Source organism: Halichoerus grypus, chromosome 1 (assembly GCF_964656455.1).
Source record: "Halichoerus grypus chromosome 1, mHalGry1.hap1.1, whole genome shotgun sequence".
Classification (NCBI taxonomy): Eukaryota; Metazoa; Chordata; class Mammalia; order Carnivora; family Phocidae; genus Halichoerus; species Halichoerus grypus.
The window spans coordinates 185,158,055-185,185,266 of NC_135712.1; the positions used below are offsets into that span (position 1 = coordinate 185,158,055).

Sequence of the window (27,212 nt, forward strand, 5' to 3'; positions counted from 1 at the left end):
AATATGACACACTTTTTAAAAATTAAAAACTATTTGGTGGCTACAATGAGCCAAATTATTATTATTACAGTGAGCTGTTATTGTCATAAGGATATGAATATTGCCAACAAGTGGACATTTTTGAAATTGTGACCCAAGAATACTTCATTCAAAAGAAGTGTTTGGTCTTTTTTTTTTTTTTTTTTAAGTCTTAGAGCAGTTCTAGAGGTAATGTGGAAAGTGGAGAGAGATAAATCACTCCATAATTGGAATGAGCCAGACAAAGAAAATCACCCAGTGTAAAGATCTCAGCAGGAAAGTATCTTGAGCTTCAAAGTAAAGCAAAGATCCTCACATTCAGAAGTTAGGAACTGATCATTAAAGACTTCAATTAGAGGTCCTTGTCCTTGCTGTTTGCTATGGGAGGTTTTAAAAGAATACAATCCACCTAGTTGAGTGTCAGCCCTGACATCATTTCATTAAAGCTCTTCCAAGTTATTTGCTCTTTGGGATGTCCCTGTGAATTGAGGAAGGAGTCTGCCTCAGAAAACTTTAAGTTTACAATGGCAGTGGTGGGGAAGTCAGTTTGACAAGAGAAAGGGACACAGGAAAGGGAAAATCAGATCCAAATCTCAGTTTAAAAGCCTGTGCAGAGAAATTCACGGAGCAGATGGTTCATTATGCAGAACGCAGAAGGGGTTGCTTCTGATTCTCAAGGAATTTGAGGGGAGTGGTGGCCCCGTCACTGGCAACCTGCCTTTTCCCAGTTTGAGGAGCCCTTTGAATATAATGTAGAGCCTCATTTTTAGTATCCAAGGTATGTCTCTATCAAGAACACTGGATTGTTTTTATTTTTTTTTCACAGTATTCATGCAGTTCAAGGATGTATTTAGCATCCAGATACTTTATGTGGCATTTTTAGTTTTTTTTGTTTTTTTTTTCCCCCCTGAAAGCATTAAAGCTACAAAAGAGAAATAGCCTTGCCATACACATGGGACTATGGTGTCCTTGTGAGCAAGCTGTAGAAACCAATGCTTTCTGATTTTGGTCAAATGGTTTTTGATCTCAACCAGTATGTAATGCTACTGATTTGCCATCATGAGAATGGGGCATCATTGTTTTGTCTTTTAATGTTTTATTTGTTTTTTAATCCCATTTATGACCCATGCCCTATAGATAAGATGAGCATATGTTCTGATCTGTAAAGACAGTCCGAGTTCACATCTATTGTCAGGAGAAGTTATTAATAGCTACCCTTCACTTTCTCTAAGTGTCCTGGGTTGGACAATTAATTTCATGATCACCCAATCTGTAAGAAACATGTAATACAGTAAAATCTAAAACCAGAACCACCAAAAACATAACTTAGAGTACCAAAACAAGGCCAGCATTGGAACTAGAAGATGCATTATCAGGCCCTTGAGCCCTATCCTTGTTATTTTGTGCTCTACATTGACTCTGAGCTTCTTGGTGGCTAGAACAAAAGTTTATAGAATTTTTACAGGTCCATCAAAAATAAAAAACCATGCCAGTTCTTTGGAAAAGACAAAGCTTTCCCTTTTCTGGCGCTTCTATTTTACTTTTAAATTAGGAGGTATTTAAAAACTAATAAACTCATAGATTTGAGAAAAAGATTATGAAGTAGATATTTTCCCACTCAGGCTTTCACCATAGTAACTGCTTATGAAATCTGACCAACAAGGTAATAGACATGTGTCTATTTCATCATTTGGCTATAAAGAATTGCAAGAAAGTTTTCTTTTTGAGGCACTGAGTTGGATAAGCTTATTTCAAAATTCAAAAATTGGTTTGTTTGGGAGAGCCATTAACTAATGAATGAATAAAGCTATCCAGGCCTATAGACCGCTCCATTTGGAAGGGTCATTAATGATCACAAGGACAGCTCTCTGGCTTATCCCATCTAATCCTTGAAGAGCTTTTCAGCATCCTCGGCAATTGGCCATTAGACCCTTTCTCAAAACCCTCCACGCACAGGAAACATACTACCTTCTGGGGCTGCCTGTCCTATCGTTAGAAATTCCTTCCTTGTGCTAACCCTAATCTGCCTACTCCAATTCATTTTAAGTACATTTTAAGTACAGACAGAAGTTGAGATTTCAAACCCATTTGCAGACCAAAGTTTAGCTTTCCTTGAGGGTGGAATACACCTGTGATGATCTTTGCAAAACCGCCTCTGTAGCTTTGGCCATGTAGTATCATGAGTTGTCTTTGTATGTTAATAGGCATGGTTGTGTAATGTGCACTTGAAAGAAGGATTCAGCTTGGCTGTGCTGAATATAGTTACTTTCATTGTAATTAATCTGGCAGTTTCTGTAAGTCCTTTCCATCCCTACTTGACATGAAGTTTTTTTAAAGGATCTTAATAGTTGGAAAATATGATTAATATTTTTAAAGCTGTATTTCTTATAATTTTTATTATTTGTCTTCGTGGAAAAAATACTCCTACCCAGCTAAATTATTAAACTATAACATGAATTTTTTCCATGCTGAAAGGTAAGTTCATTTGACTATAGCCTTCCCCATTACACGGTCCTTGCAAATCAGGGAGAGATGCTTTGGGATAAAAGAAAAGCCATATGTTTTGAAAGGGCAAATTTGTGTTTATTAATAAAGTATAATCTGTTTTACATTAAAAGCAAGTAAAGTCACAGAAGGAGTGTTGATACGGAAAGAAGCCTATCTCAAGAAAGGCAGCGTAGGAAAGACACCAGATCATAAGCTTTGGGTCGGGGAGACCTACGCTGGTCTGCCAGCTGGCATTTCTCACTTAATGAGCATGTCACCTGGTCAGGTTACTTAACGTTTCTGAACCCCATTAACAAACATTCAGAAACAAGGGTGCCACTCCCTACCTCACAGCATGGCTGGGCACAGTCATACAAAGTGGCTTGGGGCCTTTTACACAGGAGTGGCTCAGGGGTGGACACACCTTTACTGTAAAGGAATATTTTTCCATAAAATACTCAGTAAATATTTTAGACTTGCGGATCATAGGATCTCTGACCCAACTATTCAACCTTGCCGATAGAGTGGGAAACGTACACGGGCAACATGGGATGAGGGGGTGTGGCTATATGCCAATTAAACCTTATTTATGGACACTGAAATTTGAATTTCATTTAATTCTTAGGTGTCTCAAAATATGTGTTTTATTTTTTCTTAATTTTTTAAAGTGGAAAAACCATTGTTACCTCCCAGCCGTGTAAGAACAGGCAGGAGGCAGGATTTGGTCCACAGGCTGGAGTTGGCAGGCCCTTGTAATAGCTACACATTTACTGTGTGGCAGGCCTTATTCCGGTGGTTTGAATGGATTAACCCAGCTGACCCTCACTCATTCCGATGAAGTAGATCTTAGCATCATCTCCCTTTTACAGATGGGGAAACTGAGTCTTAGATTCAGCTACTTGCCTAAGATTGCACCATTATTAAGAGGCAGGCCTGGGCGCCTGGGTGGCTCAGTTGGTTAAGCGACTGCCTTCAGCTCAGGTCATGATCCTGGAGTCCCGGGATCGAGTCCCACATCAGGCTCCCTGCTCAGCAGGGAGTCTGCTTCTCCCTCTGACCCTCCCCCCTCTCATGCTCTCTCTATCCCATTCTCTCTCTCAAATAAATAAATAAATAAATAAATAGGCAGGCCTGGGATTCAAACCCTCCGTTTCCAGAGTCCCTCCACAATACTGCCTCTCACATGGAGTGTTTTCTGTGTGTTGTTTATTAAAAATGCCATTTATAAAAGGAAAAAGGAAGTCACTAAATGCTATTTGCCACTTGATAGTGGGCAAAAGCGAGCCAAGGTGGAAATCGTTGCCATCCAAAGGGAAGCTGCCTCTGAGTATTTATGATTCGCAGCCCAAGGAACTGCTGCATTTGGGCAATTTCAGGAGTGAGTTAAGACTTCTTATATAAGAGAGCCAAAAGGAAAAAATCAACTGTTGAGAATTTAATTTCAAAAAGAAAAAAAAATGAGTTACTTTCAGGCAATAAATAAGTGATTGATCCTCCATCGTTAGTCGGGCCCTTTAGAAAGAGTCCACAAAGATCATTTCAATCTGAGGAAAAATTGAAGGAGGTCTTCCTTGTAGCACGTTTAAGGCAAGTTTCACCTGAACAGGTATATGGGCCTGATCTATTACTCACATGTAATCTGTGATATTTTATGCATGAGACTAGGGTGTCTTGGTACTTAGAGAAGAACTTAGAATCCAGGACACCAAGGTTCTATCTCTAAATGGCACCAAAAAAGAAAAAAAAAAAAAAACTCTGGACCATAGTTCCTGGATAATGTAGCAAGAGAGCACAGGGAAAGAAAGAACCTGGGAAACTTGGAATTTTAGTCCTATCTCTGCTCGTTTATTAGCTGTGTGGACCATGACAAAGTACTTGACTTCTCTGAACCTCCTGTCCCTTGGTATAAAAGTACTACATCTGCCTTACCCTTGGACAAAATATGAGTGTGGTTTAGTGAGTTGAGTGCACAATGCAGCTATAAAACACATGGGCTTAGTTGTGTTTCATGGAGAAACAATCAGACAGATCGTGGGAGGTTACGTGTCATTTTGTATCCCTAGATATAGTTTTCTTCGTGATAAATAACAGTATTTATCAGACGCTTACTAAGCTTCTCAGATCCATAATGAGCTTTTCAGGTGCACAGTATCATCTCCGTCTCCAGTGTGCAGGATGGAGCTCAGAGAGACCAGGTGGCAGACACAGAGGTGTCCAGTGTGTAGCTACAAGGCCCATGTTCTTGCCTTTGTCTACACATCTTTGATCTAGGGAGCACGTTGCAACAGTATCACGACCAGTGCCCTGTCCTGAGCCTTGGGCACTCTGCAGAAGTTTTGAGACCTGCCCCATATCTTAGTGCAAATTTGGTACTCAAAACAAACTGCTCGATTGGATCAGATTAGATTGGGACATATTGCTGACATATTAACATAGAGGCTAACATTTTCAGCATCTACTGTGTGTGCTCATTTTAGAAAAGGGGGAACTGATGTTCAGGGAGGCTGAGAACTTCATCTAAGGTCACACAAGGAGGATAGAGTTGAGACTGGAACCCAGCTCCAGCTCCAGAGCCTTCTCTGTCCTGCTGGACTGGCTCTCGTTCTGTACTTTATGGGCATGGATATATGTCCCATTCCCCCAAGTCCTGGTTTCACAAAACAAAAAAGACCACTTTGTATGGTCCCAGTGACTCTGAAAGATTCATTTTATTTTATTTTTTTTTTTAAAGATTTTATTTATTTATTTGAGAGAGAGAGAATGAGAGAGAACACATGAGAGGGGGGAGGGTCAGAGGGAGAAGCAGACTCCCTGCCGAGCAGGGAGCCCCATGCGGGACTCGATCCAGGGACTCCAGGATCATGACCTGAGCTGAAGGCAGTCGCTTAACCAACTGAGCCACCCAGGCGCCCTGAAAGATTCATTTTAAAGAAGAAAAGTGGAAAACTTTCTTTCAGAGATGTCCTAGGGTAACTGTGAAACCCGAGCTGCTCCAGCCCTGGGTGGGTGAGCCCAACTTCCTCTGATTCTGTGATCTTCCCATTTCCCTGATGAATTTGGCAAGCTGTGGACTGCTAGGAGAGGTGTCATATAATTGACTCGCTGGGTCCCATCTGGAAAATACATGTACATTTGAATTTCCTATAATTGCATGCCGAGATGGAATTTGCACTGTGAGGCTGGGCAAGCTTACTATGTCCTCTCCTCACACAAAAGTTAATGAAACCAGTATGCTCCTCATGCTTCTCCTATTAGGTTAGTCAAAATATGAGGATGTTCCTTTTACTCCATCTCATTTGTAAAACAAAACAAAGAAAAACAATGGTTGTGAGGGGGGAGAGACAGAGAGAGGAGGGAGAAATTGAATGGAAGTAGAATAGCACAAGTGTGAGGCTGGTCCTCTGTGAGAATATCATGTTACAAAAAGTAGACGGGGAGCATTCCAGCTACTCCTCCATACCTTTTACCTTCCACGTTTTGAAAACCAGGAGACTGAATTTTCAGGAGAAAGAGGACAGATCCCTGCCTGATAGATACCAGGTTTTGTATTTCAAACTCTAACATTCCATCCTCAAGACAGCCTTACTCGGTGGCGCCTTCCCATTTTTACAGACGGAGGGGCGAAGTCTTGTGGAGGTGAAGCGACTTGCCCAAAATCATATACTTAATGGTGTGAAGGCAGAATGCAAATGCAGATTGCAGAGCCTTTGTGCTGTCCCCTGTCGTCAGCCACTTTAGACTCGCTTACCCTAGAAGACAGGAAGCCACAGAGGAGAGAGTGATGTGGGGAGAAATGCCTTGTTATCCAGTGTGTGTGTTCTTTCCCTTTCGTTCCCCAGGCCGAGAAACGGTGGGAAGTACTGTGTAGGGCGTAGAATGAAGTTCAAGTCCTGCAACACAGAGCCGTGTCTCAAGCAGAAGCGAGATTTCCGAGACGAACAGTGTGCTCACTTTGACGGCAAACATTTCAACATCAACGGTCTGCTTCCCAATGTGCGCTGGGTCCCCAAGTACAGTGGCAGTAAGTGCATCCAGGGAGGCGTCCGAGGATGGTGGGCAGGCTGGCGCGGGGTGCGGGCCCAAAAGTCACAATGCGGTGTGTTTTTCCTCTCTAGTTCTGATGAAGGACCGTTGCAAGTTGTTCTGCAGGGTGGCTGGTAACACGGCCTACTATCAGCTGCGAGACAGGGTGGTCGATGGGACTCCGTGCGGCCAGGACACCAGCGATATCTGTGTCCAAGGCCTCTGCCGGGTAAGTCCCGGGTGCGTTTCCTTCACTGTGTGGTCCTGCTGCCACGCTGTGGTTTGTGGCTTCCTTGCTAGAACCAGCGGCGGCTAACGTCTGTGCACTGTCTCCAGGGAAGTGGTTTTCAAAGTGTGTTTCCCAGGGCAGCATCAGCAATGGCATCACCTGATGCTGATGCCCAAGTTTGAGAACCAGTGTCCTGCATTTTTCTGACATTCTCAAGCTCTGTGAGGATCTGCGCAAGACCTCCCTGTGAAAATTTATTATAATAATTCGTGCATACACACCCTCCTTTACTGTAACCTCGGTGCTTAAGATTAAACCCAAATGCTTCCATACAGCAAGTTTTCTAGATTCAATAGTTCTGCTCCAGGAAGATGTCTAGAGGCATCAGATTCTAGTCGGGCCTCCGTTGGATTTCTCATTCTGATCTCAAGCATGAACGCTTCTACCCGAGACATAGCTGTTAATCCCTCTCGGAAGGGAAATCGAGAAACTTCTGGCTGATAGTAAAGCATCCATGCAGTGATTTCTAGAGGGCATGATACCATTTCCCTGCTCTCACCCATCAGAAAACATTCTTAATGTAGCCCGGCTTTGAGGTAATTTATTTGATCCCTGCATGTGGTCCAGGAAAATGGGAATCCTAGTCAGTAGGATTTGATGGAAAGGGCTCCTGAGAGCTTTCACCCACTTCCCGACTCACAACTACAGCGCACATTTCCTCATCAGTCCGTTCATAGCAGAACATTGAGCTTCTCCTCAAAGGCTAGTTCACACAAACGAGCAGCGTGGACAAGAATGTGAACTCTGTCCTGGTGTTCTGGTCGTTGCTCGTGTCCTTCGCAGACCTCCGTCAACACTGCTGCATTGCATTAAGATGTGGAGAAATTCCAGAGGCCACTTGGAGCCTCAGGCCTTACACTGGCAGCTTGGAGGCATGCTTTGTCCTCCATTCATAGCCAGTATTTAAACATAGGGGATTTCACATAAAATCCAATTCTCCAGTTTCTCTTGAAAGATTGAGAAATGTCAACATGGGGCTCCTATTTCTGCGTGGTGGCGAGAGCCTAGAGTGGACAGAGGTTGCTCCCTTCAGATGGGATGTCAGCTCTTTAATTGGATACAGCGCCCCCCCCACCACTCCTTTTTTTTTCATTCCTGAGCAATTCTTCTCATTTATCCCACTTATTTGTAGACTTAGACTTCTCAAGCTTGATTTTTTTTTTTTTTAAGATTTTATTTTCAAGTCATCTCCACACCCAACATGGGTCACGAGCTTACAGCCCCGAGATCAAGAGTCACACACTCTACCAACTGGCCAGCTAGGCGCTCCCATACTTCTCAAACTTTAGTCTGTAGATGAAGAGATAAGGATCTTGCTAACACGTCAGAGACCCACCCAGTGGATCTGGGTGGAGCCCGAGATTATGCATTCCTAACAGCATCAGAGATGCTTATGGCTACCTGTCTCAGGACCACGTTTTCTGTACCAGGGCTATAGATAATTTGAGTTCTCAACCCTTGCAACTTTAAAGAGACTTTCTTGTCATTTTTGAATGCATAATTCAAAGAAACATGCTAACTGCCATGTCATATTTTTTAATAATTTTTGTGATTTTATAATACTTACCATTTCTTTCAAATGTTTCTTTTTTTAAAAGCAAGCTGGATGTGATCACATTTTAAATTCCAAAGCCCGGAGAGATAAATGTGGAGTTTGTGGTGGCGATAATTCTTCATGCAAAACAGTGGCAGGAACATTTAATACAGTACATTATGGTAAGAATCTGTTCCTAAAGAACCATGAGAGGGAAAATGGTCAAAGTTTAAAAGTTGTTAACCACAGGTAATAGGTCAAAGTATTCATGTCAAGCATAAAATCAGTCTTGTTAAGGTACATTACCCATCTGGCTAGAAGACACTTAATAGCCGGAATTGGATTATATTCCTTTGTTGCGCACCTTTTAGTCCGTACCCAGAGTAACTGAACTGTGTTGTGGAATACTGAATTGTGGCTAAATTCTTTGCAGGTTACAATACTGTGGTCCGAATTCCAGCAGGTGCTACCAATATCGATGTGAGACAGCACAGTTTCTCAGGGAAATCAGAGGATGATAACTACTTAGGTAAGATGGCACGTCCCCTGCCATTGGTAGGAATTCTACTTCTCTGGAGCTGTTAGCAGATGTTCCTTGCTTCCCCCATGTGTGCACGGAGAGCTGTTGGATGCCCTGTACTTCCGTACAAGTAGTTGATCTTGAAATTCATTCTTTTATTTCTCCCTCATGTGTGTAACCTCAGAGTGTTGTTGAAAGAGTCATGTAGTTACCCTAGTCAGTAGCAGGGGTTTATTCTGGATCATAATAAATTGGAAGGCCCTACATCAAATTTTAAAAGCACTTACCGTGTAAGTTCCGCATAAAAATCATTGTTCTCTTTGAGTCTTCAAAAACAACAACAACAACAACAACAATCTGTCCTGTGGGTAACTGGCTAGCAAATGCTTTATTAAAGATATTACTTGCCCTAATTTCTGTGGTGCCACCCCTAACCAGTAACAGACCACTGGTGGACTCATTCAACCTTTCATCATGCCTGGTTACTCCAAAAGGTTCTAGAGTAGCAAATTTTTCTCAGGTCATGACTAGAATGGCCCACCTTGTTACTTTACGGATTCTTCATCCTTGTCTCATGTCCAGGCACATAATTAATTCCTATCTATGCCTTCTGTTTAAACCACAACACACCATCAACCCTGTGTTCATTTCAACAGTTGGCTCAGCCCGGTCCCACGTCAACTTCTCCTTCTGTAAACCACTGTGATTATGAAATTTCCCAGCCATTTTTAATTAAAAGAAGGACAAAGGGAGTGGGGTCATGACTGAAGGGATTCAGCTGGTCACCTTGCACAACCAGACTCCTCCTAGCCATGGAGAGCAGCACGGCTTGCACTCTGATCTAGAAGAAATCACAGTGGTCTGACTGGGCAGTGACTTTTTAAAAGAAATGAATATACTTGTCCTCTTACAATGTCCAGGCAAGAACTCTATTTATGTATCTGAAGTCAGCCTCTGTAGTGGCTATCTGCACATATTTGGACATAATGAACTAGTCAGTGAGTATTCATTGAATCAGATTAGAATCAGAGTCTGTATTTTGGAATGTCTACATGAAATCCTTGATAGCTAGACAATGATCCATTAGCCAAGCATGCTGATCAAGTGTAATATGTGTATATGACTTCATTATAGCATTTTCTGCAGTATGTCATTTTTCACTCATTCACTTCTTTAATATGGGCCAGGCATTCTTCTAGGTACAATGAGCAGAACAAAAATAAATAAGTAAGTTAAAAATCACTGTCTTCTTGGAACTTACTTTTTGGTGCTAGTAGAGAGACAGTAAGCAATAGCTTAATAGATCAGCCAACTGTATACTGTTAGAGGATGGTAAGTTTTATCAGAAAACAGAACATCATAAGGGAAATTGGGATACTGAAGGTGAGTTGGGAACAGTGGAGGTGAAGTGTTGGAATTGTAGCAAGAGAAAACAGGTTGATTGGGGGAAGAGCATTCCAGGCAGAGGGAACGGCCAGTGCAAAATCCTTGAAGTAGGAGCATGTCTAGATTATTCCAGCAATAGGGGAATAGGCCCATGTGGCTGCAGCTACATCTGCCTAGAGGAGAGTTCTAGAGGAGGCTGATCATCTATTAGGAGTAGATCATATAGAGCCCTATAAGCATTGAAAAGACTTGCTTGTACTCTCGGAGACAGGGCGAGCTACTGAAGATTTTGAGCCGAGGAATGACAGGATATAATCACATTTGTATTTTCAAAGGAGCACTTTGGCTGTTAGGTGGATGAAGGGCACAGAGTCGATGCAGGAGGACTGGTTAGAAATTATTGCAGTAAGCCAAGGGAGAGATGCTGGTGGCTTGACCCCAAGTAGGAGCAGTGGAGGTGACAGTACATGGTCAAAATCTGGATATTTTTTGAAGGTGGAATCATCATGATTTTTTGATAGATTGAATATGGTATGTGAGAGAAAGAAAGAAGTCAGGGGTGACTCCAAGATTTCTACCTGAGCAGCTGAGAAGATGGAGCTGCTATGACCTGAGATGAGACGATTTGTTCCTTATTTATCCATATGGCTGCTAGTGTCTTTTTTTTTTAAAGATTTTATTTATTTATTTGAGAGAGAGAGACAACACAAGGGGAGGGAAGGGACAGAGGGAGAGGGAGAAGCAGACTCCTCGCTGAGCAGGGAGCCCGACGCGGGGCTCGATCCCAGGACCCTGACATCATGACCTGAGCCAAAGGCAGATGCTTAACCGAATGAGCCACCCAGGCGCCCCATTGTCTTAAGGTCAGAGGCTGTGTCTTTATATCTTCAGCTCTTGATATAAAGCCTACACATATATGTGCTAAGTAAATAATTGCTCAGCTGTTGAACAGCCACTGCTCATGTCCTCTTTACTGAGGATTTACTATGTGCTTAGTGGGGGATGGGATTACCATGGAAATAAACAAAATCGTCCTTTCTTTGAAAGACCACAGAGTCTTACTTAGAACCATTTACTCAGTGGCTGGATCAGCTTTTCCCTACCCTCTATATCCAAATGGGTGGTGACTTTATAAAAGAATTAAGAGAGTTCTTGAGGGCCCTTTGCAAAATTATTTTTTGGGAATCCCACATTTCGCATTCCACCGCTGAGAAAAATAGGTCCGGCATTTTTCTGCGTGCCCTGGGTTATAAATTTGAACATGTGGCCGTCGCTATGGCCTTACTACTTCCTAATTAAATCCAGCAGCATTGCATGCAACCTCCTTTATTAATTAATTTCCTGAAAGCTGAAAGCCATGCTGACCTGCTTCTTTCTTCTCCTTGAAAGGGAGAAGGATTCTCCTCTCTTCTGCTCCTTCTTGGAAAAATCTCTTTCTAAGTAGGGGCCTCAGTTCAGTTCAACTTCATCAACCAGGCCAGGCACCTGAATTGGGCAGGGCCTCCTGATAACCTTTTATTCCTCACGGGAGGTTTCTTAATCTCCTTGGAAAGAATGAAAGCAAAATTAAAGAAGATTTGTCACCTGGGAGAGGCAGTCTGGGGTAGTCATGGCCCTTTAGTGGACTATTATGGTAAAGTCACCTGTTGGCAAAAGAACAACTCTCTGGAAGCAAATGCAGAGAGTGCAAGCATAGATGGCCAGTCACAGTTCACTGAGTGTGAAGGTCGAGACCTCAGGGCCTTTGAGCCTTAACAGTGGCTTCTTAACAAGTGAGGAAGAATATGACATCATCAAATCCAAGGTGCGTAAACATTTACTCTTGGCTTGAAAGAGCTGCAGCAAATGCTCTAAGAGGGTTTTTCACACCCACAGCTGTTCCGTTGCTAAGGCATCTTCATCCTTGTCCATCCCATTTTTTTAAAGGCCAGTCAAGCCGCAGTCTTTCTGCATGTGCTGGTGAGGGAGCAATTTCCAGGAGAGAAGGCCTTTGTAGCAACCCAGCTCTGATGGGTGAAATGGGGGGGCGGGGGACCAACCCAGGAAATTAGCTCCCCTAATCGCGTTAGTGGAAGGTTGGGCAGTAGACTGTCTTTTGCAGGAAACTATTTGTTTCACAAGGTATCGAAGCAGAAAGCCTCCCTGTCAAAGGCCATCCTTTCACACAGGCCCTCCCTCCTGTTGGGTTAAAGCCAAGTTGCACCCAGAGCCACCATGTTCGTGTTTCTTTAGGAGAAAAAAGATCCATTTCTGTGATACTTCTTTGTCTCCAGTACACTTAGCTCTTGATTAATTGTGGCAATGGGAAGACAGGAGTCCATTCAGTTTGGGATAAATCACGAAGTTCATTTCCCCTGATGACTCCTTTCTCCTTCCCTCCTGACCATCTACCGGGAGAGGGAGCATGCAGAGAAGGGTAAAATGCCCCTAGTTGGCATAAGCCCGAGAGGAAGCCGGGAGACGTTGGAAAGGAGCCCCAGAATTAACCTACAACAGACGATTGCTCTTTGAATGCGCACAAAACTGGATTATCACTTAATTTACAGGGCATGTGACATCTCATTTCCCCCATTTTGGTGAAATGTCAGCTGGGTAGCTAGCATGCGACCTCACTTGAAAGAAGTGGGTGATTGTGTTGGCAGCACGTCCGGCTGTCACCATGTAAGTGACCCACATTAGAAGGCAGCCTCAGGATGTCTGAGGGGCCACCGAAACAACCTCGCCTCCAGTCAGTGACCCATTGAAAGTCCTGCCTCTCGCATGGCTGGTGGGTCTCACGCTACAGCGGCCGTAGGGGAAACAAGGTTGTCAGAGCTTTACACTGACAGAGAAACAGTTATTTGGCTGGAAGCATTCTGTTCTCCTTGTCATAAATGTCAGGTCCAATCAATCACTCCTTCTTTCAGTGTCATTGATTGAGCACCTACTATGGGCCGGGATCTTTCTTGGGGTTACAAAAGTGCATTTTCAAATGGTCGCTTTCCTAAAGAGGCTCACGTAGTCTAGAAAAACAAATGACTTAAACTGTTAAAAATCTTGAGCTAAACGAATTTGATTTCAACTTGCGTATAAGAGAAAGCATGCATGAATTCATTCACTCATTGAACAGGTACTTGTTGACCTCGTTCTTAGAAAACTTTAGTGGTTAATAGGCTCTGGAGACAGACTTCCCATGAGTGGAAGCCACCTGGCCTTGGGAGAGTATTTTAATAATATTTAAGTCATGCCTTGCTCATCCCTAAATTAGACAACTGTAAAGGTGTGGCAAAGAGACAGTGCATATGAAGACATTATGAGCTGCCAGCAACCACAGCCCATATGCACTGTCGTGTGTAATGTTCGTCACAATCCGGTAAGAAACTCATTATCTAGAGAAAGGAACTGAGGCTGAGAGAGGTTCCATAACTTACCCAAGGTCACATAAACTTGTCAGCAAGTGGGAAGAGTTGGAATCGTTACTGGTCTGACTGCAGACCCTACGCCCTTAATCACTTCACTTTCCTGCCTCAATGTAGGAAAAGGTATGGCTGCATGGCGATATAAATGACTGGGAATTAAGGTTTATTGGTGGGAGTGAATGGGAAGGCTGGGAAGATTACGCTAAGGAGTTTGAAGTCAATTATATAGGTGGGGGGTGGCTATCAAAGGATTTTGAGTTAAGAAGCAGCAGCTAAGATTTTGGAGGGTTTGTGTTTTTAAAAGCTTTTTCCCTGCTGCCACATTCTTCCCAGCCATTTCAAATGAAGGCATCTCATTCTTCCCTCAAGACCATAATAGAGCTTACATGAGTGGGTATGAGTGAAGTGCTGGATTAGGGACAGAATTCAGTGCCCTTAATTGCCGATCCTAGAAAGAGTAGTACTTCCATCAGTATAGTGTCCAAATGAGTGAGCTCTGTGAGGTGGCCATGTCCAAGAGAACAAGAACCCTGCTGCTGCTGAGCCACTAAGAGTATTCCAAGCTTCCTCAGCCCTCAGTCATCTCCACATAAGGGGACAATACCGACTTTCCCGAAGTCCTCTAAACCTCTTCTGGCCTGCCTGGTAAGAGGCAGGCTATCACCTGCATCAGTGAAAGACGGGTTAGGATCTGGCACACACCTCAAGCATCTTGGCTCCCAATCCCGCAACCAAGACCAGTATCACTGACATGATGCTGAGGCAGGATGCCGCCAACGCTTTACGCTCTGCGTAGGACCAGTTGGTTGACGTTGGCACCTGGGATGACACCTGTTTGCCACTCGAGTTAAGTTTCCACATTCCTTTTATTCACTTAAATACATGGCCTGTGCATTTCAGGGTTCCCTCCCTACTGAGATTTGCTAATTGTGAGCAACTTACAAAAGGTAAGAGGGCCTTTTCCTGATACTTAGTTCAGGGCCCAAATGTTTATTTAATAGCTCTGATTTATTGAGTGCTTGTTCATGTCAAGCCCAATACTCAGGAGGATTCATTATTCAAGGAGTGGTAGTACTGAAAAAAAAACTAAGTGGTACTCACAATAAAACCAAAATTTTATAATAAATACTAGGGGGAAAAGATATGATTAGGATTTTATCTGGAGATATTCATCAAAAAGCATGAAAATAGATTGTTTTTTCTTATAGTAAACAAAATTATGTTTTCATGTCAACCATGCACGGGTTTTTAGATTATAGGATAATGCAATTAATAAATATTCTTACCTGAGTTTTCCAGTTAAATTATGTGATAGCACAGTAGTGCCTTCTTTGCTTAAAGTTGGAATTTAACAGTAAAACCTGAAAAGGAGTCATTTTTATGAAAGCTTTCTGGGGCTTTATTCACTTTCTTAATAGTCTCCCTTGACACTTAGATAAATAAATCATTTCTTCTGAAGCAGCTGTCATTATAGCTTCTTGGTCCATTTTATTTACTTTTCGTAAGTTTGTAACCAGTCTAATTTCATCAAGTTCTCAATTGGCCAATATTTTGACACTTGACTCCGGTAGTTCTCTAACATGAGCTTTTCTGATTGTTTCATCTTTTTCAAGATCTGCAGTAGATTCATTCATTTTTCTAAAATAAAAAAGTATTTATTGATCATGTGCCATGTGCTCTTTTTGAAGCTGAGATATAGCAGTGAATAAAAGGGTCCAAAAATCCTTGCCCTCATGGGGCTTACATTCTTGGTTGGGGAGAGAGAGCATAGAGAAAGTGTTATGGAAGGAAATTAAGGTGGGAAATGGGATGGCAGGTATGGAATCTGTGCTGGTATTAGGAGGGGGTTGCAGTTTTAAAGAGAATGGTCTGGGAAGGTGTATTAATTATCTTTTACTGTATAACAAATTATCTCAAGACATAATGGCTTAGAGTAACAAATGTGTACTATATTCCAGTGACTGTATGTCAGGAAATTGAAAACAGCATAACTGGGTGTTCCTGGCTTGAGATCTCTCATGAAGTGGCAGTTAAGACTTCATTTAGGGCTGTGATCACATCTAAAAGCTTGATTGGGACTGGCGGGTCCACTTCCCAAATGCCTCATTCAGATGCTGTTGGCAAAAGGCTTTATTCCTTTACAGGAAGCCTCTCAGCAGGGACTGCTTGGGTAACCTCACAATATGGCAGCTCAGCTGGCTTCTCCCAAAGTCAGAGAAAGAGCAAGGTAGAGCTACAATGCCTGAGACCTGGCCTTGGAAGTCACACTCTGTCATTTCCTCAAAATCCTAGTGATTACACAGTTAGTATTCCAGGTGGGAGAGGACAACACAGGATGTGAATATCAAGAGGCAAGGACCATTGGAGCCATCTTGGAGGCTGATTGAGTGACATTTAAGATGAAAGAGTGACTGAAAGAGTGACATTTAAGCATTATGTTGGCCATGGATTTTCAGATTCCAATATCTGTCCAAAGAAGACTAACAAAGATTCAATAGGCTCAACTAATCCTAACATAAAATAGGGGTATTTGCATGGGAACCAATTTTGTAAATGTTCGGTTCATTAATACATATTTTCAAATCATAAGACTGCTGCTTCTATCTGTAATACTGTAATGTGGGGCTTGTATATCAAACCCCACACTAATTAGAACCCTTATATTTCATTAATATAATTACAAGGGTGGGTGTTTTTATCTCCACTTTAGAGATGAGGAAATGGAGACGGAGAGAGGGAAAATGAGTTCCCAAGGCCACATAGCTGGCAAGTGGCAAAACTAGGATTTGAGTCCATCCTGTCTGACTGAAAAATAGATATTCTTTGCCCTCCCAACTCTCTGCCTTTCAAGAAGAGCGCTATTTCGTATTTCAGGCAGCAAGTTATTGGCAGCAAATCAGTGAATACTCTTTTCTCATCTACAGCTTTATCAAGCAGTAAAGGTGAATTCTTGCTAAATGGAGACTTCGTTGTCACAATGTCCAAAAGGGAAATCCGCGTTGGGAACGCTGTGATAGAGTATAGCGGGTCCGACAATGTAGTGGAAAGGATTAACTCCACAGACCGCATTGAACAAGAACTTTTGCTTCAGGTGAAAACTTGACCATGAGTCCATGACCCTTTCCTTCCATGTGGTGTCACCAGACCTGCAAACATCTTCTCCATTTTGTCTGCTCATCCTAGGTGTTGTCGGTGGGAAAGTTATACAACCCCGATGTGCGCTATTCTTTCAATATTCCAATTGAAGACAAACCCCAGCAGTTTTACTGGAATAGTCATGGGCCCTGGCAAGCATGCAGCAAACCCTGCCAAGGTATCTACTTTTCAGTTGAGTTTTGGGGTTTTGAGATACTTTTATTTTAATTCTTTTTATTTATTTTTCTTTGGAAGCAGCCAAATGCATGTAATCTTTAAAACTTTCTATCTGCATGAATTCTCTGATCTCCTTTCTCTGCATCTTTCTGGTTATTTTTGGAGGGCAAGTTGAACTTTTTAAGGGATTCAGGATATGTTGGGCTTCCTCTCCCTAAGAGATTTATATACATGTGTGAAGCCAAGCAAAATCAGCTCTGCCACTTTGATTTTCCAGAGACATAGATTTAGTAGTCATATTATGTATCATTTATCTCATTTCCTTTTGTCTTAATTAGGAGCCAGCAAATTATAGCCAGTGGGCCAAATCCAGCCTGCTACCTGGCTTTTATAAATAAAGTTTTATTGGAACACAGCTATACCCTTTTTACATATTATTTATGAGCATCTGCTCTTGCCCTATCATGGCAGAGTTGAATAGTTGTGACAGAAGTCATATGGCCCACAAAACCAAAAATAGTTACTATTTAACCCAGTACAGAAAATGTTTGCCAGTCCCTAAATAGTTTCTGGAATAAGTTACTTTCTCTGACTAAGGTTTTTCCTCCTTGCTTAGGGGAGCGGAAGCGAAAACCTGTTTGCACCCGGGAATCTGATCAGCTTACGGTGTCTGATCAAAGATGTGACCGGCTGCCCCAGCCGGCGCCCATTACCGAACCTTGCGGCACAGACTGCGACCTGAGGTGAGGCCAGTGCGTGTTCATGGTCTTTACTCTGAGCTGTGAGGGTCTTGCAGGAGGGAGGAACAGAAGGAGGAGACAGTGGTCTTTAGTTCCCCTTCCTTGCATTTCTGTGAAATAAGCTTCAGCCAATTTTCTATCCTTCTGAAACCAATTATCCAAGACATATGCCTGCGGATTTCTTGTTCTTCTCCTAAGAATTAAAAATAGCTAATAGAGTGTGGCATTTGCCAAAAGAAGTTCTCATTTCACCCTCACAAGTCAGTGCTAGGTATTGTTAGGATAGAGTCACATCTTATGTAAATGTTTGGTACGAATGTCAACAGAAAACGGGGAAATGTCATCTGTCTCAAGGTACCCGTATGTTGTTCTCTATACACCCAGAGTGTATATCACCCAGCAGAAGAAATCTTATGCATATGAAAGTTGCAGTGCCCTAATGTAAAGTCATGGAGGGAACTAGAAGAAAATCTTCATGCAGTTGTCTAGATACGGAAAATACTCCGTATTTAAGAAAAGTCTAAATCTGAGGCAAGAAATGGTGAGCAGGTTCAGAATTCTAAAGCTTTCCCATTTACCTGCAAGGTTGGCTGTGTCATGTTTGAATATTAAATAGCCTGCGCCTTGCTTTGTATACTCTGAATGTCAGTTAAGTGCAGGTAACATGAGTTGATGCTTTAATTCGCCTTTTACGTAAGAGAAATCAGCAGTGTAGAGTGGTGTGGGAAATTGTTAGGATCTTACCATTTGTAAGTGGCAAAGTGAATACTTAAGCAGTTCGCAGGTTCCACTTCACAATGCCAAATCTTATCCAATGGCATTGACAGCCTAGAGTGCTGGAGTGAAGATTGTAAGGCCCTCTCTAGGCTCCAAGAGAAAAGAGGAGTGCTGGGATCAATTAGTAATGTCTGTCATGCAAGTAGGTGGGGGAGACATGGCATGCGGGCCACATCTTTGCCAGACCTGACCTGATGGCTTTGACTTCAAAGCCCAGGCTCTCTCCACCCCCTGTACTTCATGTCTACCCAGCACCTCTGACCTGCTTATTCATGGGCTTGTCACAAAGCATTGATAAGTCATTGAGGAAGAAAAAAACCCAAGACATTAAAAGGCAGACTATACAGTATTAATTTTTTTATAGGTAACTAATGTACTTATAAACCCATTGCTTCAGCCAATTGAGTTAATTTAGTTAAATTAGAGTTAAGGTCTTTTCAGAAAAATACTTAGTTATCTGATTGCCGAACTGAATTACTCACAAAAAAACCTGACAGTCACTGTCATTGTGGTTCATACTAATTGTTGCTGAATAGCTATGAACAACACTGAAAGACTGGAGAGAGGATTGTTACTGATGGATCAAACTCTAAATAATTTTCCCAAAGCATGTCTGTGGAACACGAGTTCCACGAGATGATTCGTGGTGAACTAGTATGTTTGACAAGTCTTCCCACCTCTCTCCTCCCCTGTGTAGACATGCACCGTATCAGTTAACATTTGGAAGGCCCGGAGAAGTTCTGAAATATAGAAACCTGCTTAAATCAGTAGTGCCCAAATTTATTCCTAGTATTATTTATTCCCACAATGCCCCACACACCCACAGAGGCATACACATTTCTTGTTTCCGCTTATAACAAATACTTTGCTTCTCTGAAATACAGTAATAAAATGCATTGTCGCATGAAAGGAACCAAATGAATTCAAAACCCTGGAGTTGAGACCCCCTTCCAGGGAGAGAATATGAAGCAGACAACAATAGCATTTTGAGAAGAACTTTCCTAAGGCAACGCTGTGACATTTCCATAGACTCTTCCAGGTTCTCTGCTCAAATTCTGAGGATTGTGTGAATATCAGAGAGACTCTGTTCCACTTGATCTGCTGGTGTGTTTTCTTGTGGGGGCAGGACTCCTGCCTCCCTTACCCAGGATGGATAAGCTTTCCACGAGAAAATGGTGATGAAGGCAAAGAGAAGGTAGCCGAGAATCAAAGAGCAGATGAAAGTTCCAGATGCCTCTGTGGAATTGGACCACATTTTTGCCTTGCTTCCTCAGGGAAGTGAGAGTTCGCCCAGATTAAACTTTGACAGGATGAGATAAAGCATTGTTTTACAGTCCTTCATTTAACGTGTTCCAGTTAGAACAAAATCCCAAAATACTGTGTCACTCTAATGGAAAATCGCAGTAGCCCACTTTGCATGCCGAATGTAAAAGGTGGTCAACTCTGACCTACTTTTAAGCATTTGTGAGAAACTCCAAGATAAGCATGTGGCCAGTACTCCTTATTGTTTCCCAGTCCTGCCCCTGGACAGATGTGGATGGAAGAATTCTTAGGGCATCCGTATTCGGCAAACTACCCAATTTCTGAGAAGTAGACAGTTAACAAGAGTTAATTCAAATGAAGATTATGAAGAAATTATCCTTTTTGGATTGTTAAATTGAATCAACAACCTACATTTTAAGCTTATTTATTTATACTCTTCTATTCAGTTTAAAATTTTTGTATTTTAATTTGAGCACTGACCGTATTTTGGGGGCATTAAAAGAGTAAGTCCCACTTTGTGCATAGATGCTGATAATGGGGAGGCTGTGCATGTGTGGGGACTGGGGCATATGGGAAGTCTCTGTACCTTCCTCTCGGTTTTGGCACGGGCCTAAAACTGCTCTAAAAAAATTAAGTCTTTAAAAAAAATTGTCTAATCAAACTATATAGACTGTGGCCCATGTTTAAAAGGAACTCAGTCTTTATTCACAGAGTTTGGCACACTTGAAATTCACAGTTACAGGCCAATTATCCATTCCTTTATTAAGTCACAGGATGTTCACTGAACACGTTTTAGCATGGCCCATATAAAGGAGGTTTTCTACAGAGAGTTTCCAGTGGTGGTTCTCTATCAGAAGCAGCCTTCTTGAGAAATGAAATGCTGAGTTGCATGAACCTTTTAAATATAAAATTGCTTTTTTTGCTCCGTTGAATTCCAATGTTTTCTTCTTTTTGGTTGCTTGAATTTCAGATTGGCTGTATCAGGGGAGAATCTTCACAAAGATAGGACCTCTGACTATCACTCTGTGACGTCCATGTACATTGGCAGCCATGAAAAATACATGGATATGTTGGTTTAAAATTGGATTTCAGTAACTGACTGTGGCCTTGGGTTTTGTGGTATTTGAGTTAAGGAAGAAAAAAGAACTCCATTATTCTACCAGTTGAAAATAGATAGGACGGGGCGCCTGGGTGGCTCAGTTGGTTAAGTGACTGCCTTCGGCTCAGGTCATGATCCTGGAGTCCCGGGATTGAGTCCTACATTGGGCTCCCTGCTCAGCGGGGAGTCTGCTTGTCCCTCTGACTCTCCTCCCTCTCATGCTCTCTGTCTCTCATTCTCTCTCTCGCAAATAAATAAATAAAATCTTTAAAAAAAAAAAAAAGAAAAAAAGAAAATAGATAGGACATACATATTTAACAGAAATGTTGGTTTCTCCCCATTATTCATGCATAGGTGGCACGTCGCCAGCAGGAGTGAATGTAGTGCCCAGTGTGGCTTGGGTTATCGCACACTAGACATCTACTGTGCCAAATACAGCAGGCTAGATGGGAAGACTGAGAAGGTTGATGACAGTTTTTGCAGCGGTCACCCCAAACCAAGCAACCGGGAAAAATGCTCAGGAGAATGTAACACGGGTGGCTGGCGCTATTCTGCCTGGACTGAAGTAAGTTGGTTCTCACTCAATGAGCATCTTCTTCTTGGATGCTAAGTCTGATTGGTTGATGGTGGCTAATCAACGAATTAATCAGTGAGGGCTGCATTGAGAAACCCTATTTAGACTGTATGGAAAAGAGTTCCATGATTGATTTACAATGCCTGACCTCATTCTGCAGAAAAGAGTACCATGATCAATTTGGAATGTCTGATTATATGACACTGAACATGGCGTGTGGAAAATTGAGAGTGGTGGGACAACTCATCTAATCCCTTTCTCCATACCCCACAGGCCATTTCCAATTTTATTTTCTTATGCTTATTCACTAATATTGACTTTAATATAAACCCGGTGAATAAATGGATAATATGAACAGATACTCCCCAAATCACAACTAGAATTGGATTGGTTGGGTGGTTGTTTCTTAAGGGCTGAAAGAGACAAGGAGGCATAGCCAGGACCTTGACCATGCTAGAGAAGAAACTTAAAACAGTTTTACTCAGCGTATTTTCCTTTCAGTGTTCGAAAAGCTGTGATGGTGGAAGCCAGAGGAGAAGGGCTATTTGTGTCAACACCCGCAATGATGTCCTGGATGACAGCAAATGCACACATCAAGAGAAAGTCACCTTTCAGAGATGCAATGAGTTCCCTTGTCCACAGTGGAAAACAGCAGACTGGTCAGAGGTGAGATAAGAGGGCTCTTATTTCCCCTAGGTCATCTTGGATACCCTAATTCTGAGTCTCTCCGGCTCTCTTCAAGTCTGCACCTGCTGAACTCTTATACCCCCTCCCCTGGATGAAGCAACCGAGGTGCTCAGTCTGCCCCAGGACTGTTGTGCGGGACATGACTGGTCCACTGGTGACCCCGGAGGCACGGTGGGTTTGGCTGGATCACCCACTCCGATTGCTTCTGTTGGTGATTTCCTATCTCTCCCCGTTCCTCCTCTTTGAGCCCCCACTAAGTCATTGTAAAGGAAAATAAGGGCTTTATTAATTTCAAAGCTGTGCTGGCTTAGAACTGAAGCTAAAGAAAAAAGAGGTTTCCTATTTTCTCGTCTGTGAAGTAAGAGAATTAGACCCCCAGTAAGTGGCCTGACTTACCCATCCAGTTGCTAATGGAAACCTTAGAAAAGAAAGGACTAGTTGAGTGTTCCAGACTTTTGCCTCTCTCTTTCCTTACCTGATGAAGCCTAAGGCAAACCCTCATTGCTTAGCACAGGTGGCCCCAGGACAGCAAGGGAAAGAAGGTGGAGCCTCTTTCTCACTTTTATGGTGCAGTGTTAGCTGTCACTATTAAGCCAGCCCAGTGAGATTCGCATGGCGCAGGTGACTGCCTCAGCCTTCCTTCATGGTGGCGAGTGGGAGGGGACAGAAGCTGCCTGACTTATGGGCCAAGTCAGGAATGCGGGGAGAGAGGTGTTTGTTTCTCTGCTACAGTGCTGTGCCCGTTTCCTTATCTCAACCCTGTAAGCACAGTGTTAACTGTTTACTTGCAACAGCAAATACAATACGAATCCTAAAAGGGTATTATTAATGCCCCTGAAATGGCAGACAAGCAAGTGCCTGTGACTAATGGTGTCTCATATCCACACAAGTGCACAACAAACCTACTGGGTTTGTTCTGTCAGCAAATTGCCTTAGCTTCAAAGCTAGTGTTTGGGGTTTAAAAAAAGACGAAAGAAGGTCATGGGCTAGAGTTTTACCTCGATAGGCTAAGAATAGCTAAAGTATCATTTCGAATCAAGTAACAAACCTTTGCAAGAAGACTTACTAAAATGGAGGTGGGAGGACATCAAACTATATATTTAGGATGACCCAACATTCCTTAGCTTAAAAAACTGAGAAGAAAACAGCAAAATGTTAATAATGAGGATCCCCGGGTAGTGAGGAGATTTTTTTGATTATTATAGTTTTCTCTTTTACGTGTTTCTGTATTTTTCAAATTTTCTACAATGAGCATGGATAATGGTGATGATATTTAACATTTATTAAATGAACATATGCTCAGCACGTTACTTGGATTTTTTTTTTCATTCAGTTTTCACAACTCTGCAGTAGACACTATTGTTGTCCCCTTTGTACAGATGAGAAAACAGAGGTACGAAACCGTCACTTGACTTAGTATCCGTAGCTGGTTGTATTGGGATTAAAACCCAAATTGGTCTGACTCATAAATTCCCCACACTTAACTCCTATGCTAGAAAATCATGGATGTTGTTTTATAATACAGACTGGCCCTGACTTATAGTGGTTCAACTTAACAATTTTTTTTTTACTTCAAAATGATGTAAAAGCAATATACATTTAGTGGATATCGTACTTTGAATTTTGAATTTGGATCTTTCCCCAGGCTGGTGATAGGTGGTCCATACTCTCTTGTGCTGCTGGGCAGCAACAGCTCCCAGTCAGCCCTGCGACCGAAATCACATGAGGGTCAACAACCGATACACCTACAACCATTCTGTACCCACATGACAGTTTTGCTTTTCACTTTCAGTACAGAATTCAGTAAATTACATGAGATAGTCAACACTTTATTATAAACTAGACTTTGTGTTGGACGATTTTGCCCAACTGTAGGCTAATGTGAGTGTTCTGTGCACGTTTAAGGCGGGCTGGCCTCTGCTATGCCGTTCGGCTGGGCAGGTGTATTAAGTGCATTTTCGACTTGGGAGATTTTCAACTTATGCTGGGTTTACCTGGATATAACCCCATCATAAGTCAGGGGAGATCTGTATCTCATGGTGTATGGCCGTGCTGAGTTTATTCTGGGCTTGACACTGTCCCAGAGCCTTTATAAATACAGAATGAGGTGAGGGAAAGAAAGGAAGGGAGGGAGGGAGGGAGGGAGGGAGGGAGGGAGGGAGGAAGGAAGGAAGGAAGGAAGGAAGGAAGGAAGGAAGGAAGGAAGGAAGAAAAATGAGCCTTGATATATTTACAAATTGCTATGAGAGAGAGGAATGACTGTGGGAAGAGAGCACATCTGTTCCTGCTAATCCATGAATAATCCCTGGGAACCACAACACATTGTTCAGAAACACCCCTGATTGGCTGTGCTCTTTATTACAGTGCCTGGTCACCTGCGGAAAAGGGCATAAGCATCGCCAGGTCTGGTGTCAGTTTGGTGAAGATCGATTAAACGATAGAATCTGTGACCCTGCGAGCAAGCCAGCCTCCATGCAGACTTGTCAGCAGCCAGAATGTGCGTCCTGGCAGGCGGGTCCCTGGGGACAGGTATTTTGAACGATAAAGTTCTTAACTACATTCTTTCCTTCTTATCTGGAGAGGGCTTGCAGAGGGGCATTCCAGTGGTGGGGATTTAACTGCTGCATCTTGTGACTTGCACTATACCTCCGTGGCGCTGGATGGAGCACAGGAAACTCTGCAACCATTTTGCCCCAGGTCTGAGGATTACAGCTTGCCCTCCTGGAGCTGATCATTCCCTTTGCAGACACACAGGCAGCTCCTCGCCCTGGGGTTAAAACAGTAGCTTGAGCACACGTGCGGTTTGAACAAACTCACAACAGATCTCTTGTCTGGCTGATGTTATCTTCTAGCGTGCTGCTGTGGGGGGTCGTTACAGAATGGGGTCCAGAGTCTGGACTGGGATTTGGGAGGGAGGTTTGGGCTCCCCACATCATGGCTCCAAAGCTCACCTCTCATAAATAAGTCAGACCCTTCCCACAGAAGTAATTTGATCAAAAGTTGCAGAATCATTTCACTTTGAAAGACTCTTTTCCGAGTCCCCTAGTCTGGAAGTCCCACAGTCTTAACCTGAGCTATTCTTAAAGGAGAGAGTGAAAGTCTCTCTTGGGCTCCCATTTGAGAAGCCACTACTCTGGGAATTAAGTCCTTCCTAATATAGAAGCAAACACGTCCTGGGTCCTATATAAGCAGCACTCCGAGTTCCCAAGAGAAGCAAAGCAGTGTCTGCCATCACTTACAGGATCTCTTGAAGAATAACTCTCCCCCCACCTTGCCCAGCTACAGCAACTCTTCTAGTGTATGTCTTTATTTCCAGGATGCATGCAGTAAATGGGAGCAGCTTTATCCCTGCACCCTTACAATTTCTATCAAATTGACGCTCTTCTGAACCCTCCCATCCACAGGCAGAATGGCTGAGTGTGTCTGATGGCACTAAACAGGGAGAATCCCTTACCCTTCTAAGTCCAGCCTCCTTTTTGTCTGCATCTGCATAGCTCTCAGGGAATAAGAGAAAGAGAAAGAGAGAAAGAGAACCCAGCTCAGAATCGCTATGAAGATTTGAGTGTAACATCTTTTATAACTGATGGGCCTATTTTTTATCTGTGTCTACACCAGACCAATCCTAGCAGAGTTGTTCTTCCTTTTACTGAGCATGCAATTTGGGGTGACAAACTGGTATATATATATATATATATATATATATATATATATATATATATATATATATGTAATACTGGTATATATATATATATGTAATACATGTTCAGAAGAGAAATTTTGCAAAACGTAATTTAGCAAAAAGAGCAAAACTAAACACACTCCTTAACTCTGCACAGATTACTGGTATTGATGCATCTGATTTTCTTCTAATATTTTTAGACTAATATTAGGAGTGTACTTAGTCTGTGTTTTTTACTTGAAGTAAAACATATGTCACACAGCTAAGCAGGTTCAACGTGAACAGCTCATTGGCTTTTAGTGTGTTCATAATGTTGTGCAGCTGCTACGTCTGGCTAGTTCCAGAACTTTCTCATCACCCCAAAGTACCCAGGAAGCTATTACTCCCCATTTCCCCCTAACCCCTAGCCCCCGGCAACCAACAATCTGCTCTCTACTTCCATGGATTTACTTCTTCTCAGTATTTTGTGTCAATGGAATCATACAATATGTGACCTTTTGCATCTGCTATTTTTCATGTAGCATACATGTTCCAAGGTGTGTATTGGAGCCCATATCTGTACCTCATTCCTTCCGGTGGCTGCATAATAGTCCATTGTGCCGACGTACCTCATACGTCTGTCCATCCATACCTGGCTGGACGTTTGGATTGTTTGTACTTTTTGGCTCTTGTGAATAGGGCTGAGATGACTATTCGGGTATGAGTGCTTGTCTTAGTACCTGATTTCAGTTCTTTTTGGATGTATCCCCGGGAGTGGTATTGCTGGATCCTGTGGTAAGCCTGTGTGTAACTTTTTAACAGTTTTCCACAGAACCTGCACCGTTTTACATTCCTACCAACAACACACAAGGGTTCCAGTTTCTCTGTCTGTGCTAACACTTGTTATTTTCCCCCTCCTCAATTATGGCTCTCCTGGTGGGAGTAAAGTGGTATATCATTATGATTTTGATTTTGCATTTCTCTAATAACAAATGATACTGAGAATCTTTTCACATGCTTGTTGGCCATTTGTATAGCTTCTTTGGAGAAGTGTCTATTCATGTCCTTTGCCCATTTAAAAAATTTGTAATTATGGTCAAAAAACATATCACATCAAATTTACCATCTTAACCATTCTTTTAAGATTTTATTTATTGAGAGAGAGAAAGAAAGAACATGAGCTGGGGGAGGGGCAGAAGGAAAGGGAGAGAGAAAATCTCATGCAGACTCCACCGCACTGAGCACAGAGCCTGACGTGGGGCTCAATCTCACCACTCGGAGATCATGACCTGAGCCAAAGTCAAGAGTCGGACACTTATCCGACTGAGTCACCCAGGTGCCCCCCCATCTTAACCATTTATAAGCATACAGTTTTTTGTTTATTTGTTTTTGCTTGTTTTTTTTTTTTTAAGAGATTTTACCTATCCACTTTAGAGAGAGAGAGTGG

The 27,212-nt window shown here is 42.5% G+C and overlaps 1 protein-coding gene across 3 annotated transcripts in view; it reads left to right on the top strand.

The window, feature by feature from the left end:
- The window catches only part of ADAMTS9 (ADAM metallopeptidase with thrombospondin type 1 motif 9), a 163,154-nt gene that overhangs the window by 48,439 nt on the left and 87,503 nt on the right, over positions 1-27,212 (top strand). For all 3 annotated transcript variants that reach the window (XM_078076296.1, XM_078076312.1, XM_078076301.1), the window contains 10 exons: positions 6,345-6,526; positions 6,621-6,757; positions 8,416-8,533; positions 8,785-8,880; positions 16,580-16,746; positions 16,839-16,968; positions 17,584-17,710; positions 21,201-21,411; positions 21,922-22,086; positions 24,472-24,636. In XM_078076296.1, the coding sequence (XP_077932422.1) occupies positions 6,345-6,526; positions 6,621-6,757; positions 8,416-8,533; positions 8,785-8,880; positions 16,580-16,746; positions 16,839-16,968; positions 17,584-17,710; positions 21,201-21,411; positions 21,922-22,086; positions 24,472-24,636 (1,498 nt within the window). The remainder of the gene's footprint in view (positions 1-6,344; positions 6,527-6,620; positions 6,758-8,415; positions 8,534-8,784; positions 8,881-16,579; positions 16,747-16,838; positions 16,969-17,583; positions 17,711-21,200; positions 21,412-21,921; positions 22,087-24,471; positions 24,637-27,212) is intronic.